Source organism: Hyperolius riggenbachi, chromosome 4 (assembly GCF_040937935.1).
Source record: "Hyperolius riggenbachi isolate aHypRig1 chromosome 4, aHypRig1.pri, whole genome shotgun sequence".
Taxonomy (NCBI): domain Eukaryota; kingdom Metazoa; phylum Chordata; class Amphibia; order Anura; family Hyperoliidae; genus Hyperolius; species Hyperolius riggenbachi.
In genome coordinates, this window is record NC_090649.1 from 251,787,823 (window position 1) to 251,801,949 (window position 14,127).

General features: G+C 44.9%; 1 protein-coding gene across 2 annotated transcripts in view; it reads left to right on the forward strand.

Moving 5' to 3' along the window:
- Window positions 1-14,127, forward strand: part of CFAP206 (cilia and flagella associated protein 206) — a 93,951-nt gene that overhangs the window by 4,309 nt on the left and 75,515 nt on the right. For both annotated transcript variants that reach the window (XM_068279393.1, XM_068279394.1), the window contains exons 4-5: window positions 4,084-4,160; window positions 5,516-5,875. In XM_068279393.1, the coding sequence (XP_068135494.1) occupies window positions 4,084-4,160; window positions 5,516-5,875 (437 nt within the window). The remainder of the gene's footprint in view (window positions 1-4,083; window positions 4,161-5,515; window positions 5,876-14,127) is intronic.

Sequence of the window (14,127 nt, forward strand, 5' to 3'; positions counted from 1 at the left end):
ATTCGCATACAGCGTAATAGGAAATTTGCATGTGTTTTCGCTATACGCATTTTCCATGTGAATTTGTGTACGTTTTGCCTAAAATCAATGTAAAAGTACACCGGCACTGACCTGGTTAAATTCGCATACTTGCAAAAAATGTATGCGAATTCACATCTGCATGCAAATTCGTTTTCCGCATTGAATTCACACCGCACAAGTGGAAAGAGGCCCTTACTCACCTCCCTGGGATCCAGCTTTGCAGCTCTCCCTCCATCCTCTGGGTGGCGCTGTAACCCTATAGTGAGATTGCTGGCTGTCATCATGACAGTTGGCTATCTCACCAGGAGGATGCAGAGCCTCTATGGATAGGAAGAGGCATAGCTGCCAGCGTCTGGATCGCTTGGGAGGTGAGTGAAATCGACTGTTGTGCCAATGCTGTGCATGGACCTTCTGGCAACTACCACAAGTGTAGCTCGGGGTTACCGCTCTGAACTGTGGGTTTCCACCCTGAGTCTAGCAAACTCGGCCCTCCAGCTGTTACGGAACAAGTCCCACAATGCATTTGCCTTTTGAGTCATGACTGTGGCTGACTCCTGCAATGCATTCCTTAAAAGCTGGAGGGCCAAGTTTTTGCCCATGCCTGGTCTAGCTCATGGTTACTGCTAAGGAGGGTAAATGATCCCCCTGTCTCGAACACTGATCAAGAATGCAGATCAGATGCTCTGACTGGATTAGGTGATTTGGACGCTACTGCAGCCAAAGCTCAGCAGGACTGCCTGTCAACTCCTATTAAAAAGGAAATCTGGCAGCCTCCAGATCGCAGTTCACATGTGCTTTAAAAAGATACAACCTGCAGATTCTATTCCATTCCTTGCTGAATATCACTGGTTACTGCAACACATGCATTAAAATGCAGACAAATGCACAAATTGTGCAGGAAAAAAAAATGCTTGAGGAATCTGTTCACTGCAGACACAAGTAGATCTCACTAAATTGTGACTGGTTGACACTGGTAAAGATGGTGCAGAACACTGCAGCCACAACTGATGTGGACATAAACAATGGGGGTACTGTTTCATTTCAATTGCTATTAAACTACTTCAGGACCACAGGCTTACAGCACCCATTTTCACATTACAGGGCTGTGCAGCTTTGTTAGGGTGCAGCTAAGGTTTTTGTGGCCCCAAGCGGACTGTAGCAAGAGGCCCTATCCTGTGGCGCGCGAAGCGCGCCGCGGCGAAAAATGGGTGTGGCTATCCCGCATAAGTGGGCGTGGCCATGACATGTGGGTGGAGCAGGAGGGCGGATTGGGGCGGGGCTGTTTGCGGGGAAAAAAAAAATGGATGTTGGGGTGATTGTGGCGCGCGTAGCGCGCCGAAAGATTGGCGCGGCCATGACATTGTATGGGCGAAGCTTAACCGTAGCACAGCAAATATAGCCAACTATGACCATTAAATAATAAATGCAGCAACAGTTACCCCAGACACCAGAAAATAAAAACGCAATTTGGGCCACATTTCAGCAGAAATCAAACGCAATTAGGGCACATTTTCAGCCGAAATCAAACGCAATTAGGGCACATTTTCAGCAGATATCAAACGCATTTAGGGCACAGTTCAGCAGAAATCAATCGCAATTAGGGCCACATTTTCAGCAGATATCAAACGCATTTAGGGCACAGTTCAGCAGAAATCAATCGCAATTAGGGCCACATTTTCAGCAGATATCAAACGCAATTAGGGCACAGTTCAGCAGAAATCAATCGCAATTAGGGCCACATTTTCAGCAGATATCAAATGCATTTAGGGCACAGTTCAGCAGAAATCAATCGCAATTAGGGCCACATTTTCAGCAGATATCAAACGCATTTAGGGCACAGTTCAGCAGAAATCAATCGCAATTAGGGCCACATTTTCAGCAGATATCAAACGCATTTAGGGCACAGTTCAGCAGAAATCAATCGCAATTAGGGCCACATTTTCAGCAGATATCAAACGCATTTAGGGCACAGTTCAGCAGAAATCAATCGCAATTAGGGCCACATTTTCAGCAGATATCAAATGCATTTAGGGCACAGTTCAGCAGAAATCAATCGCAATTAGGGCCACATTTTCAGCAGATATCAAACGCATTTAGGGCACAGTTCAGCAGAAATCAATCGCAATTAGGGCCACATTTTCAGCAGATATCAAACGCATTTAGGGCACAGTTCAGCAGAAATCAATCGCAAATTCGCAATTAGGGCTGCGGCTGCAAAAAGAAAAGAATTTACTCACCTGGCAGGCTGGCACTGGCAGAAGTCTTCTCTCCCTGGTCTCCTCTCCCGGCCGGCTTCTCAGGCGCGCAGTTCCCACGGAGCTCCCTTCCTGGCTTCCTCCTCCAATCTCCCGCGCTGATTCATGCAGGGCTACGGGTCGGGAAGATGGCCACCCGAAGCCCTGTACTGGAGACATAGTCTCCAGAGCAGGGCTTCGGCGGCGGCCATCTTCCTGTAGCCCTGCTCTGCTCTGCCAGCCCGGCGGGGCTGCGGGGAAAAAGTGACGTCACGCCGACGTCACGGAGCCGCCGAGGCCCCTAAGATTGTGAGGCCCCAAGCGACCGCTTGGTTCGCTTTATGCCTCGCGGCGTCTGTCCTACAACTCTGCACACAGATGAACCTAACTGCTTTCTCCTTCTCGTTTTTAACAGGACATTCTTTTGGAGGTGTCTGATCACTCCTGCGATATAATCCCCCCCCCCCCCCCTGCCCAATCCTGAATTGAATAGGACAGTATATGTCCTCTTCTCCTCCTGTCATTAGCATCAGCCTATGAGAGGGCTTCATTCCCAGCTGAGTGTCCCTTGTACAGCGCTGCACTAGATAGCAGCGCTGTATGGATGTAAACAAAGGGGATTTATTTGGTTTACTAACGGCCTGCTAGCCGTGATTGCAGAGGATAGGAGCTCTGTGAATCGGCAGGGACCGATCTGGCATGCATGCGTTCCCGGCTAAACTGCAGCTCCAGGACTTGACGCCAATTGGGTGTTAGGTGGTCCTGGGGCTGTCACCGCGTTCAAGCCCATTGGCGTGACGTGGTCGTTGGGTAGTTAAACTGCAATCAGCAGCTTTGTATTTATGGAGGTCATACAAGCAATTCTGAGGGGGAGGATTTACTTACCAAGGTACAGGGAAGCCTCTGCTTGATCTAGAGGCTTCCTATGTCCTCTACCTATTGAGTCCCAACTGCTCACCAAGTCTTGGTCCCAACAGATGGGGGAGGGGGGAATAACATAACCAGTGTCATCACAACACCTCTTACTCTATCTGTGGGTACTGGAATAAGAAACCATACGGGGGGGGGGGGGGGGGGGAGTGCTAAAGAAATAATCTGACATCTTTGCTTCTAATTTTGTTGTAATAGTATTTCAGCATTACTAAGCTGTTTAGTTGAGTGTGGCTCAAATACCCAATTGGGAATGTATTATGGCCTGCAGACCCATACCAGCTAGAAAAGGGCTAATGGGCCTACATCACTAATGCCGGATCAACACTATAACCACTTTTGTGAGCGCTTAACTTTAATGATTCACTTTCAAAAAAAAGGCCACGATCCTGTACGTGGAAAGAAATGTATGCATTGAATTATTTTTACACAATTTTTACTGCAATTTTAATGGGTGAATAGGAGTGCAACCCCCCCACCGCGCTTATCAAACGCAAGCGCTCACAAAAGCGCTTATAGAGTGGATCCAGCCTGAGAGTAAGGCTTTTACTTCCACACTTAGAACCAAGGCGAAGGAGTACCCCATTGCTATTTCCAGCCTCTCTGCCTCAATGTCTTAAATGGGTCCAAGCAGCCTCAATATTGTAATGGTGTATATGCTGGTACATCATTGTAGAGCTCACCTTTGTAGTCTCTGTATACAGTAGTGCCCATCTGTTTTGCTTTGTAGAGCATTTCTCTAATAGATTGGTAAAAATGTTCTCTACACAGGTTATCTGTAGATGGCCCAGTAATCCTACTTCTAACAAAATTAGGTCCGTCACAAAAATCATCTATTTTTTTTTTGTTTGTTTTTTTAAACTCTGTTGGTAAACTGAAATATCTTGTCTGTCCTTAGGATATGGGATACTTGTACACTCCCCTGCCCTGCACTGATGCACTTTCCTGGCCCAACACTGATGCACCTTCAACAAGGTATGAGAGCATTTCAGAGATGGTCACTGACATGCAAACTTTATTATTGTGCCGACATCTTACACAGCACTGTACAGTGTGTGATCTATCTGTCTTGTCACGAACTGTCCCTCAAAGGAGCTCACAATCTAATCCCTACCATTGTCATGTGTCTACTTGCATTCAAATTTCATACAAACCTGTATGCAGCTTGAAACTGGGCCAGTCTAAATCATGAGAAAGTGGTTTTGAATACTGCAAGATTGCGGCTGGGGTTTATCCCCATAAATTGCCATAAAACCACTTTATTTGGGTTTGACATTAAGTCAGCTGCATCGCATTGGACAATATCAATGCAATGATATTTCTATGGCGGTTTTCACGTCAACCGAGGCAGGTTGTAACAGCGTACGTTTTAAAGGGAAACTTAAGCTCATGGGGAAAAATTTTTTTCTTGGGGCTTTTAAAGAGAACCTGTTACAAAAAAAAAAAATTCTCCTGGAAGGGGGAAGCCTCAGGGTCCCAATGAGGCTTCCCCCTCCCCTGTAGCTGCAGGCAGTCCAGCGCTGGCTCCCCTGAAGTGTCCCGGAATCCTCCCTCGACAAGGCTGATGAGCGCTGATTTATTTACCTTTCCTGGCTCCAGCGGGGGCACTGTTGTGGCTCTCCACACAGACAGGCGAAAATGGCTGATCTCGGTCTGGTCCGCTCTACTGAGCAGATGCAGGAGACTTGAGCCTGCGCAGTAGAGAAGTCCGACAGCTATCGGCTATTTCTGCCTATCTCTTAACGGAGAGCTGATACTACGCCTGCGCTGGAGCCGGGAAGGTAAATGTTTACATCTCCCGCTATTCAGGGAGCTTTATTGCCGTGGGACCGAGGACTGGGGAAGCCTAAATGGGGTCCAGAGGCTTCCACCCGAGGGGAGTACGTTACAGGTTTTCTTAACATCATCATTCGACCTGTGCCTGCACTGGTACTAAACAAGCCTTTGGTTCCCTGCGGCGACAGAGCCAGTTGCCAAAAATGAAACTAAGCTGTGGTGGTGGAGCCGAGGCTCGTTTAGTACGGGCACAGGTTGACTGCAGGGGACTGGCAAAAGCCAAAAGCATAAGTTTCCCTTTACTTGTACTGTGTACTCCACTGTGTGGTCACACCACATGTCTAACACCTGGTGTGACTTTTTGGCAATGTTGCAAAAATCTACTGTGAGGCATTCCCAAATTGATGGACAGAGATGAAATTTAATTGGCTCAATTGCATGCAAGTCAGTTAAGGAAATGTATTCCACTTTATTTCAGATCAACAGATGTCTCATATTATTTTTTTTTTTTTTTTTTTTTATCTTCTCCCCCCTCCCCCCTTTTCAATTTTTAGGCTCTCTAAAGTAGCTGAGGCACCAACTGTTCACCGTCATGAAGATTCAAAACTAATATCCAATGAACTTGTAGAAGCTGGAGAGGTGAAGGCACCCTTGGAGTGTGTTGGAGAGGAAGTGTGTGCAGAACCACAAACCACACCTGAGCACGTCCCACACTGGATAGTGGCACCAGCCATTGCATGCCTGGATGAAAACACAGAATTACTAAATGACAGTGAAGTGGGGGTTTACCTAAACTTCTCTTTCAGCCATGACGATGGCAGTACAGATGAAATGGATGTTACACCCAGTGTCTTCTGGGATAGCTATGATCTTCACACTTCAAGGAGTGACACAAGTTTCCATCTACCAAACAAGTGAGTATTGAATGTTTTGTGCATGACAAAGGCAGGGGGCAGAACTCTTGTCCAAAACACTTGTGGCTCTTCCTGCATAAAAATCACATGACAATTGAAAACCCAATAAAGGGTGTCCTGGCCTTTCTGCACAGCTATAAATGAAGTATGGTACAAAAAAAAAATCAGCTTAGGATTTTCAGGCCCCCTGTTCCTAACAATATGTCCAAGGTATTAGTATTTGGTACCCCCATGCACAGGAGAAATTAACCTCCTGGAAAAACTAGCTGAAAGTGGTATGCCTGACAGACAGTGTCTGGCAATGCCGCTCAGGAGATTTTCTAATAAACTGTGCATACCCGGAGTAGGTTAGCCAGAAGTGGTCCAGGTTGTTAGCTACCAATTGGTGTGGCCCCCTCATCAATCTCTATCCCCTCCCCTTTGCAGTAATAGCTTGGGAATCTTTTCAGGTGCTATCACTGCAACGGGAGGGAGGAGTGGATCCTGTACTGAGGGCATGTATAGCTAGCTAACCTATACTGTGGCACCTATGGCTGAACTATACTGGGAGCACTTATACTCACCATTGGCACGCCATTCCTTCATCTTGTATCTCTGATAGTGTCATCCTCGGCGATCAGTGTTGATGACGCTAGGTTCATGGGAGTGTATGAAGACTTGTAGGAGGGTGGGCAATGATACAGAGAAAGGGAGGAAATTTCAGTATTGGCTTCAAGGTACAGTCAAAATGGAAAATCCTTAATATAAGGATACCGTGTAATTTTTCAGCACAAAAAGTGCTAAAAAGTTACCCCCTCGGCTTATATGCGAGTCCATTGAGCAGAATGGGTGGTGAGCAGGCTTTGTTACTGGCAGAGGAGCATAAGGATCTTGCACTAGTGATCCTGCTCTTGCCAGCTGGCTCCCTGCTGTCTGTGCCCCCCCCCCCCTCCCATCTCCTGCAACATGGTGTGCTGCTTAAGATTACCTGTGTGGCTTGTGGAGTGTGCAAGCAACATGTCAGTGGTGCAGTGATTGGGGATTCTTCCTGTGTGCCATTCACTCTCATATCTATGACCCATCTAGTGGTGTCTTGAGCCCAATCATCCTTGTGGCACATCTTATAATGGGGAGGGGTGCTGGCTTGTACTGGGACACATCTGGCTACTGTGGAGGGGGCTTAAATGCAAGTCACCCTTTTCCTGGTTTCTAAGGGAAAAGTGGGTACCTTTTTTGCCTTGAGTATATAGTGTATAATTTTTAATCCTATCTAATTTGAGTGGTTTTAGTTCGATGGAAGAGTTTTAAGGTAGTGCATCGGGGGCTGTTAGGTGTCAGGAAGGGTGTGGGCTCTGTGTAAGGAGCTGGTGCCTGAATGCTTTTAAAATATAAAACATAAGGCAACCTAATATTCCTGTCCTAAATCTCTTTTTGTTTGTTTTTTTCCTAAGACCATGCAATAACTCTTGTGACATGTGCAACTTTGATTTGATGCTCACGGTAAATATATTAAAATTATTATTTTTTTTTTTTTGTGTGTGATGTCACTGACTTGTAATTTTGACAAGTAATTAGACTTTGTAGCAAGGCACTGTGCTTAAACTAAGGCCTCGTTATCGTTTATAGCCCTTATGGAAATGTGATCGCAGGGACAGCAGACAGTGCGTAGACTGCACTGTCTGTTCCCATATAACTACTGTGGGGGTGTTTTAAAATGTAATGTTTCGTGGTAGTGCTCCTTTAAAGAGACTCCGTAACTAAAATTGCATTTATTTTTTTTTATTTTTTTTTTTATCATCCTACAAGTTCCAAAAGCTATTCTAATGTGTTCTGGCTTACTGCAGCACTTTCTACTATCACAGTCTCTGTAATAAATCAATGTATCTTTCCCCTGTCAGACTTGTCTGCCTGTGTCTGGAAGGCTGCCAAGTTCTTCAGTGTTGTGGTTCTGCTATGAACTCTCCCTTCCAGGCCCCTCTATGCACACTGCCTGTGTATTATTTAGATTAGGGCAGCTTCTCTTATCTTTAACAAGCTGGATAAATCGTCCTCCGAGCTGGCTGGGCTTTCACATACTGAGGAATTACAAACAAGGGCATTACAAACAAGGGCAAAGCTGTTTGCAGGAAGAAACTAACAGCCTGAAACTTCAGTGCATGAGAACTGCACGGGGAAAGAAACACACAAATGATCTCTTGAGATTCAAAAGGAAGGCTGTATACAGCCTGCTTGTGTATGGATGTATTTGCTATGTGTGGACATACTGTACATCAACCTAATTCCTGTTTTGGTGGCCATTTTGTTTGTTTATAAACTTTTTAAAACTGTTTTTAACCACAAAATTGTGACAGAGGGTAATAGATGTCCCCTAACGCACTGGTATGTTTACTTTTGTGCCCCCCCCCCATACAGATTCTCTTTAACCTCCCTGGCGGTAAGCCCGAGCTGAGCTCGGGCTATGCCGCGCCGGAGGATTTCTCAGGGCCTGCTGGGGCGATTCGCCCCATTCAAAGTGCTGTGCGCGCAGCCAGCACTTTGCTAGCCGCGCGCACAGCTCGATCGCCGCCGCTCTGCGGCGATCGCCCGCACGCAGCGGCGAAAGAGGGCCCCGCCAGAGCCCTGCGCTGCCCGGACCAATGAGTTCCGGGCAGCGCTATGGGCTGGATCGAGTGCGCATGACGTCGGCTGACGTCATGCCGATCGTCGCCATGGCGACAGGAGAAGCCAAACAGGGGAACGCGTTATATACGCGCTCCCCTGTTTGCTATTGATGCCGGCGACGATCGCACTAGAGGGCCACATGCGCCCTCTAGTGGTGGTTCATGTAGCTACCACTCTGGTAGCTTTACATGAAACAAAAAAAATACAAAAAGATTTTTGCCCATTTTTAAAAAAAAAAAAAATTAACCGCCAAGGAGGTTAAGGCAACTGACCTGAAGGCTGCTATATTTCCTTTTACCCAATACCAGTTGCATCTCAGTCCTGATCTCTTTGGCTACGGTGTCTGCATCACTGTCCTGAAACGAGGCTCAGATGAGCTAAAGAGCAGTGTGTGTACACGGTACGGTTTCCCCACCTGTTCAATTCCCTGCAATGTATAATGCTGACAGTGGTTCTCAACCTACCCCACACTTCAGAGACTGTTATTCATGTTAACTTTGTACAATATTGAAGTGTGTGTTTTTTTTTTTTTTTTTTTTTTTTTTTTCCCCCCCAAACCGCTTAGATACAAAAAGCCCCTGAGCACAATGAAGAGAAACTTGCATCTTCGACTCCATGGATAAAAAAGAGTTGCAGCATTCTGAGTGTGCTGGATGCAGGACACGAAGACTCCTGACAAATGTTTACTACTTTTTAAGTTTTTTTTTTTTTTTTTTGTTTTTTTGGGAGTGGGGGGAGAATTTTTATCTGCACAGTGATTGCGTGACCACATGACTTTCACTTCAGCTTTTGGCGCTTTCACTTCAGCTTTTGGCGCTTTCACTTCAGCTTTTGGCGCTTTCACTTCAGCTTTTGGCGCTTTCACTTCAGCTTTTGGCGCTTTCACTTCAGCTTTTGGCGCTTTCACTTCAGCTTTTGGCGCTTTCACTTCAGCTTTTGGCGCTTTCACTTCAATCTTTGCTTTTGGCACTTTCAGCTTTTTGCTACTTGTACTTTCACTGGCATTTTTGCTTTTGACACTTCCACTTTTGTTTTTGGCACTTTTGGTTTTTCTACTGCTTGGCACTCAGTTTTGCTACTGGCACTTTTTAGCTTTTTGTGCTTTTGCTACTGGCACTTTCATTGGCGCTTTTGGCACTGCCATATTTATTTCCTTTTTTTATCAATACCTGTTGCCTGGCAGCTCAGCTGGTCTATTTGGCTACAGTAGTGTCTGAACTCCAGAAACCAGCATGCAGCTAATCCTGTCAGATCTGACAATGTTAAGCGCCGGATCTGCATATACTTATTCAGGGTCTAGGGCTAAAAGTATCTGAGGCAGAGGATCAGAAGGCTAGCCAGCAACTGGTATTTATTAAAAGGAAATAAATATGGCAGCCTCCATATCCCTCACTAGTTGCCCTTTAACTATTTATGCTGCTGACCATGTTGGCTTGACCAATGCTGCCTTGGGTTATTGATATGCACATTTTCTGTTTGGTCTCTCTAGAAGCACTGCTTTGACTGATAAATCTCTACACCAAATGTAACCTTATTACTTTTATTGGGTGTAGTGACACAACCCTTATTCGACCAGTGCAATACTACTTGGGAACTTCATTTATGTGATTGTGCAGTTAATGTGGTCAACATTTTGCCACTACTTCTGGGACTATCTGTGCATAATTAGATCATGTGGCCACGCCTTGGTTTTTAAAATGGGTTTTGTATTGCAGGTTGAAATAAAGTTTTTATCTATCATGCAGTAGTCCGTGCAAGCTTATATCTGTTTTGGGTTTTCTTGCTCTTCTTTATATGTAGTTCTTCTGCTGTCAGAGCAACTAATGTCCTTTAGTAGGTGAATCGCTACTGCACAAGTCTGAACATCAACACAGTAGCAATTCACTTGTCTTCAGAACTAGTTGGCAACACTAGCTCCGAAGAGATGTTTGACTTTGCTTCACTGACAGAGGAACAGGCTGGACAGAAGAGCAGGAAGGTTCTTCTCTACTAGGCCATTCTCCCAGCCCTTACTAGTATTGTGACCCACTCTCCCACCACCACCCCCACACTTTAAAAATGAGTACTGTACCTCATCTGCCTTCCAATCCACCCCCAATATAGGAGGAGAAGCCTACATTGCTTCCATGGCTGGATTTGTACTTTTTTACCGCTCAAGGACCACTATCACCAGCTGCCCCAGGACTGTCAGCATCCTAAATCCCACCACCCCCAATACTGCAGGGATTGGATTGTTAGAACTTCTGATAACAGTGACATAATGGCAGGGATTACATTATAAACTCCTATGAGGACAGTTAATGTCTGGGTCAGATTGCCACTCACCAAGGAGTTTACACATTCAGTGAGTGACAGGCAGCTCAGATCACTAAGTGCCCGTTCGCTGCCCCTTCATTTCCCCAGTACCAGATCCGGCTGTTGGTAGCCACCTGCTATGTACAAACTCTGTGTAGCAGGATGAATATTCAGCAGGCTAATTGCTACTGCCACTCTGCTGCCCACAGCCCACCCCTTGCTTGCCTGGTGCCCTAGACCATGGCCTTGCTGTGCTGTAATTGGCACTAGAATCGGGCTATTCTGCATTATTGAACATTGGTAGAGAAGCAGCCCCCCCCCCCCCCCCCAAGAATTGAGGTTTTGATGAATGCCTGGTTTTTCAGTTTAAATATAGAACTTGGTTTTTTTCACGATTGCCTTGTATGTAGGATCCCCCCCCCCCTCTATATGGCTGGATAGTGTACTGGTTAAGGGCTCTGCCTTTGACATGGGAGACCAGGGTTCGAATCCTGGCTAGGTCAAGTACCTATTCAGTAAGGAGTTCAAGGCAATACTCCCTAACACTGCAGGGTAGCCTCTTGAGCGCGTCCCAGTGGCTGCAGCTCTTGAGCGCTTTGAGTCCGACAGGAGAAAAAGCGCTATACAAATGTTCGGTTTATTATATACTGTGTACTTTCCACTACAGGTTAGCCAATATGTGATGGGATTTAGTATTGATGCAATGAAGTTTATTTGTAATCCACATTGTTACAAGTCATACAGTAATCCAGGCCTTGGCTCAATTGTTGCTTGCATGTTGTGGTAAGGGGTACAAGGGGTGGGGGTCTAGTGGCTGGTCACAACGGTCATTTTGCATGCAATATGCTTGATCACGTGGAGGCTGAACACAGGAAGTAGATGGGTGTACTTAAAGCCATCTGTTCCTCCCTCATTGCCTAAAACTCAAAACAATGCTTAGTATGTGGCAGCAAAAGCTCTGCCCACCAACTTCTAGGTCTTGTGGTGCAGAGCAAATAACTTTTCTGCACTAGTAACTATTTTCATGGTGACACAACAGTACCACATAGTAGTGCATTATAAACATATATAGCCACTGCTAATCTATGTACTTTCCACATGAAACTACATGGCTGAGAAATTTTTATTTTCAAGGGGAAATGACATTTGGCTAATGACTAGTACTGTATAGTTGGTGGTTCTGGAGTTTCACAGCTGCATGTGGTCAGCCCTAAGCTGAAGGGAGAGCATCTCATATCAAGTTTCTACATGCAAGCACAAATCTACAATTAAAACGCTATTCCTATTCATCCAAAAACTTACCTTATACTTTTATGTTACTATAAAATGAATACACGAAAAGAAGGGAGAGTGTATAAGGTGATTGGAAGCATATCCAGCTGGACCTCTTGTCGGGACTATTCACATTAGCTACACATTCATTAAGTGATTTTCATGAATTTGAAATACTTGCTCAAATAGTTATCACAGATGTTTCCATACTTGTTGTTTGTTATCCACTGATTACATGTAACATGTTCTCTGGTGCTTGTATCTGTATAAACTTATATATAATTTTTTTATTTTTTTTTATCAATGGATTACCTTTTTTTTTTTTTTTTTTTTTTTTTGTGATCCAATGTTTCAAAACCTCACAACTTAAATAGCATCAAATGAGCTAGTTATTTACAAATTTCAAAATGAGAACATGGGTCTTCATGCGGCACTTGGACCAGGGCTGGATTTCTGGGAAGGCTACAGAGGCCATGGCCTAGGGCGATAAGATCAGAAGGGTGGCATGACTTGGGGAGAGAAGAGGTTATATGTCAAAGTAAATCATCTCTTCTGGTCCCGCAGCCAGCCAACACCCTGCTCTGCACTAATAGCTGAATTCCAAAGTTCCCCAATCCCTGCTTCTCTCTCATTTCTTGATGTGTTATAACAATTGGTATCAATCATAACTGCCACCTGATGATCCATTCCTGGTGATGGACATACAAGTGGATGTGAGAAATAAAAGGGATTTACATTACAAAGCAGAACTAAGTTCTGCTGAGTTTTAATGCAGGAATTCACAAACCTCAGTGAGGTCTGCTAGTTTCTTCACTTTCTCTTTTACAGCTGTGACACGGACTCCAGAAGCAGTTAATTACACTATTATCTAACCCTAATTTATGACTTTCTCTTTTTTTTTTTCTTCCTAGCCAGCAGTGGTCTCAGTTCTTTCCTGACTAATTTTCTGTCCTTCCGCTCCTACCATCTATGAGAACTGGAGGAATACAAATGCTGTTTGCTTTCATTGCTACACTGTCACTGGAGCTGTTACTACCTCTATGCTAGTGTATGGTTTGGCAACCTTCTGCTTTCCTGTAGCAGTAGAGCATTGTACCATCTTAGCCATCAGCGAAAGCAGAAAGTTTTGTATCAGGATGATACCATTTATTGGCTTAAAAGAAAGAGTAATCTTTCTGCTAATAAGCCTTCTTCAGACTTTGTTCCTGTATACTGCCAATATGTTAGAGCACACCGCCATATGTACATTCAGCATTCAAAAGGGATACATGGATTTTTCAGCAAATATAAATGTCATTCAGATGCTTTAAAGTGGAGCTGAGCTCTTGCACAGGACAGAAGGAAAACAGAAATGTACCCTGTATGTATTTAGAGAGCCTGTCTAATTCCCCCTCATCTGTGTCTAATTACAAGTTGTAATTTGATCTCTACACTGTCACCTGACTGCTACAATGTCTAAGCTCATTTGAAAGCACAGAATGTTAATATGTCTGCTTCCATGAAAGCAGGAAGTAGACACACTGCAGATTTATTGCAGGAGTTATATCAGCTGTAACAAAGAAATGTTTTTCTTTAAAGGATATGTTGTTGCATATCTTTTAGAGCAGAGAGGAAGTTTGGAGTTTAGCTCCACTGTAATTACAACAGAACATCCAAAGTGGGTTTTGACAGGATGTTTGCTACTTACCTGTTCTCTGTATGGGCTTCTCTCCATTGCACTGCCCTGCCACCTGTTTGTGGCTCTGACTGCAGCCAGTCGCGCTCCCTGTAATTTCTCGCTCCTGCCCAGATATGCACAGCAACCAAGGCCAGTACAGTGTTATGCATTATTGACAAGTACCCGTCATACATCCGTGTCATTTCTCAAGTATAAATGCCCAGAACATTATCGGCTGCTGTGCACATTTGGGCAGAAGCGCAAATTCCAGGAATTATTTGTTGAATGGGGGGGCAGAGCAGCACAACTGAAATGAGCCCATTCAAACCAGTGATCGCTGGTCAGAGTGTTGAACAGAATATTTTTTTTGTTTTTTTTTGGTGGTGGG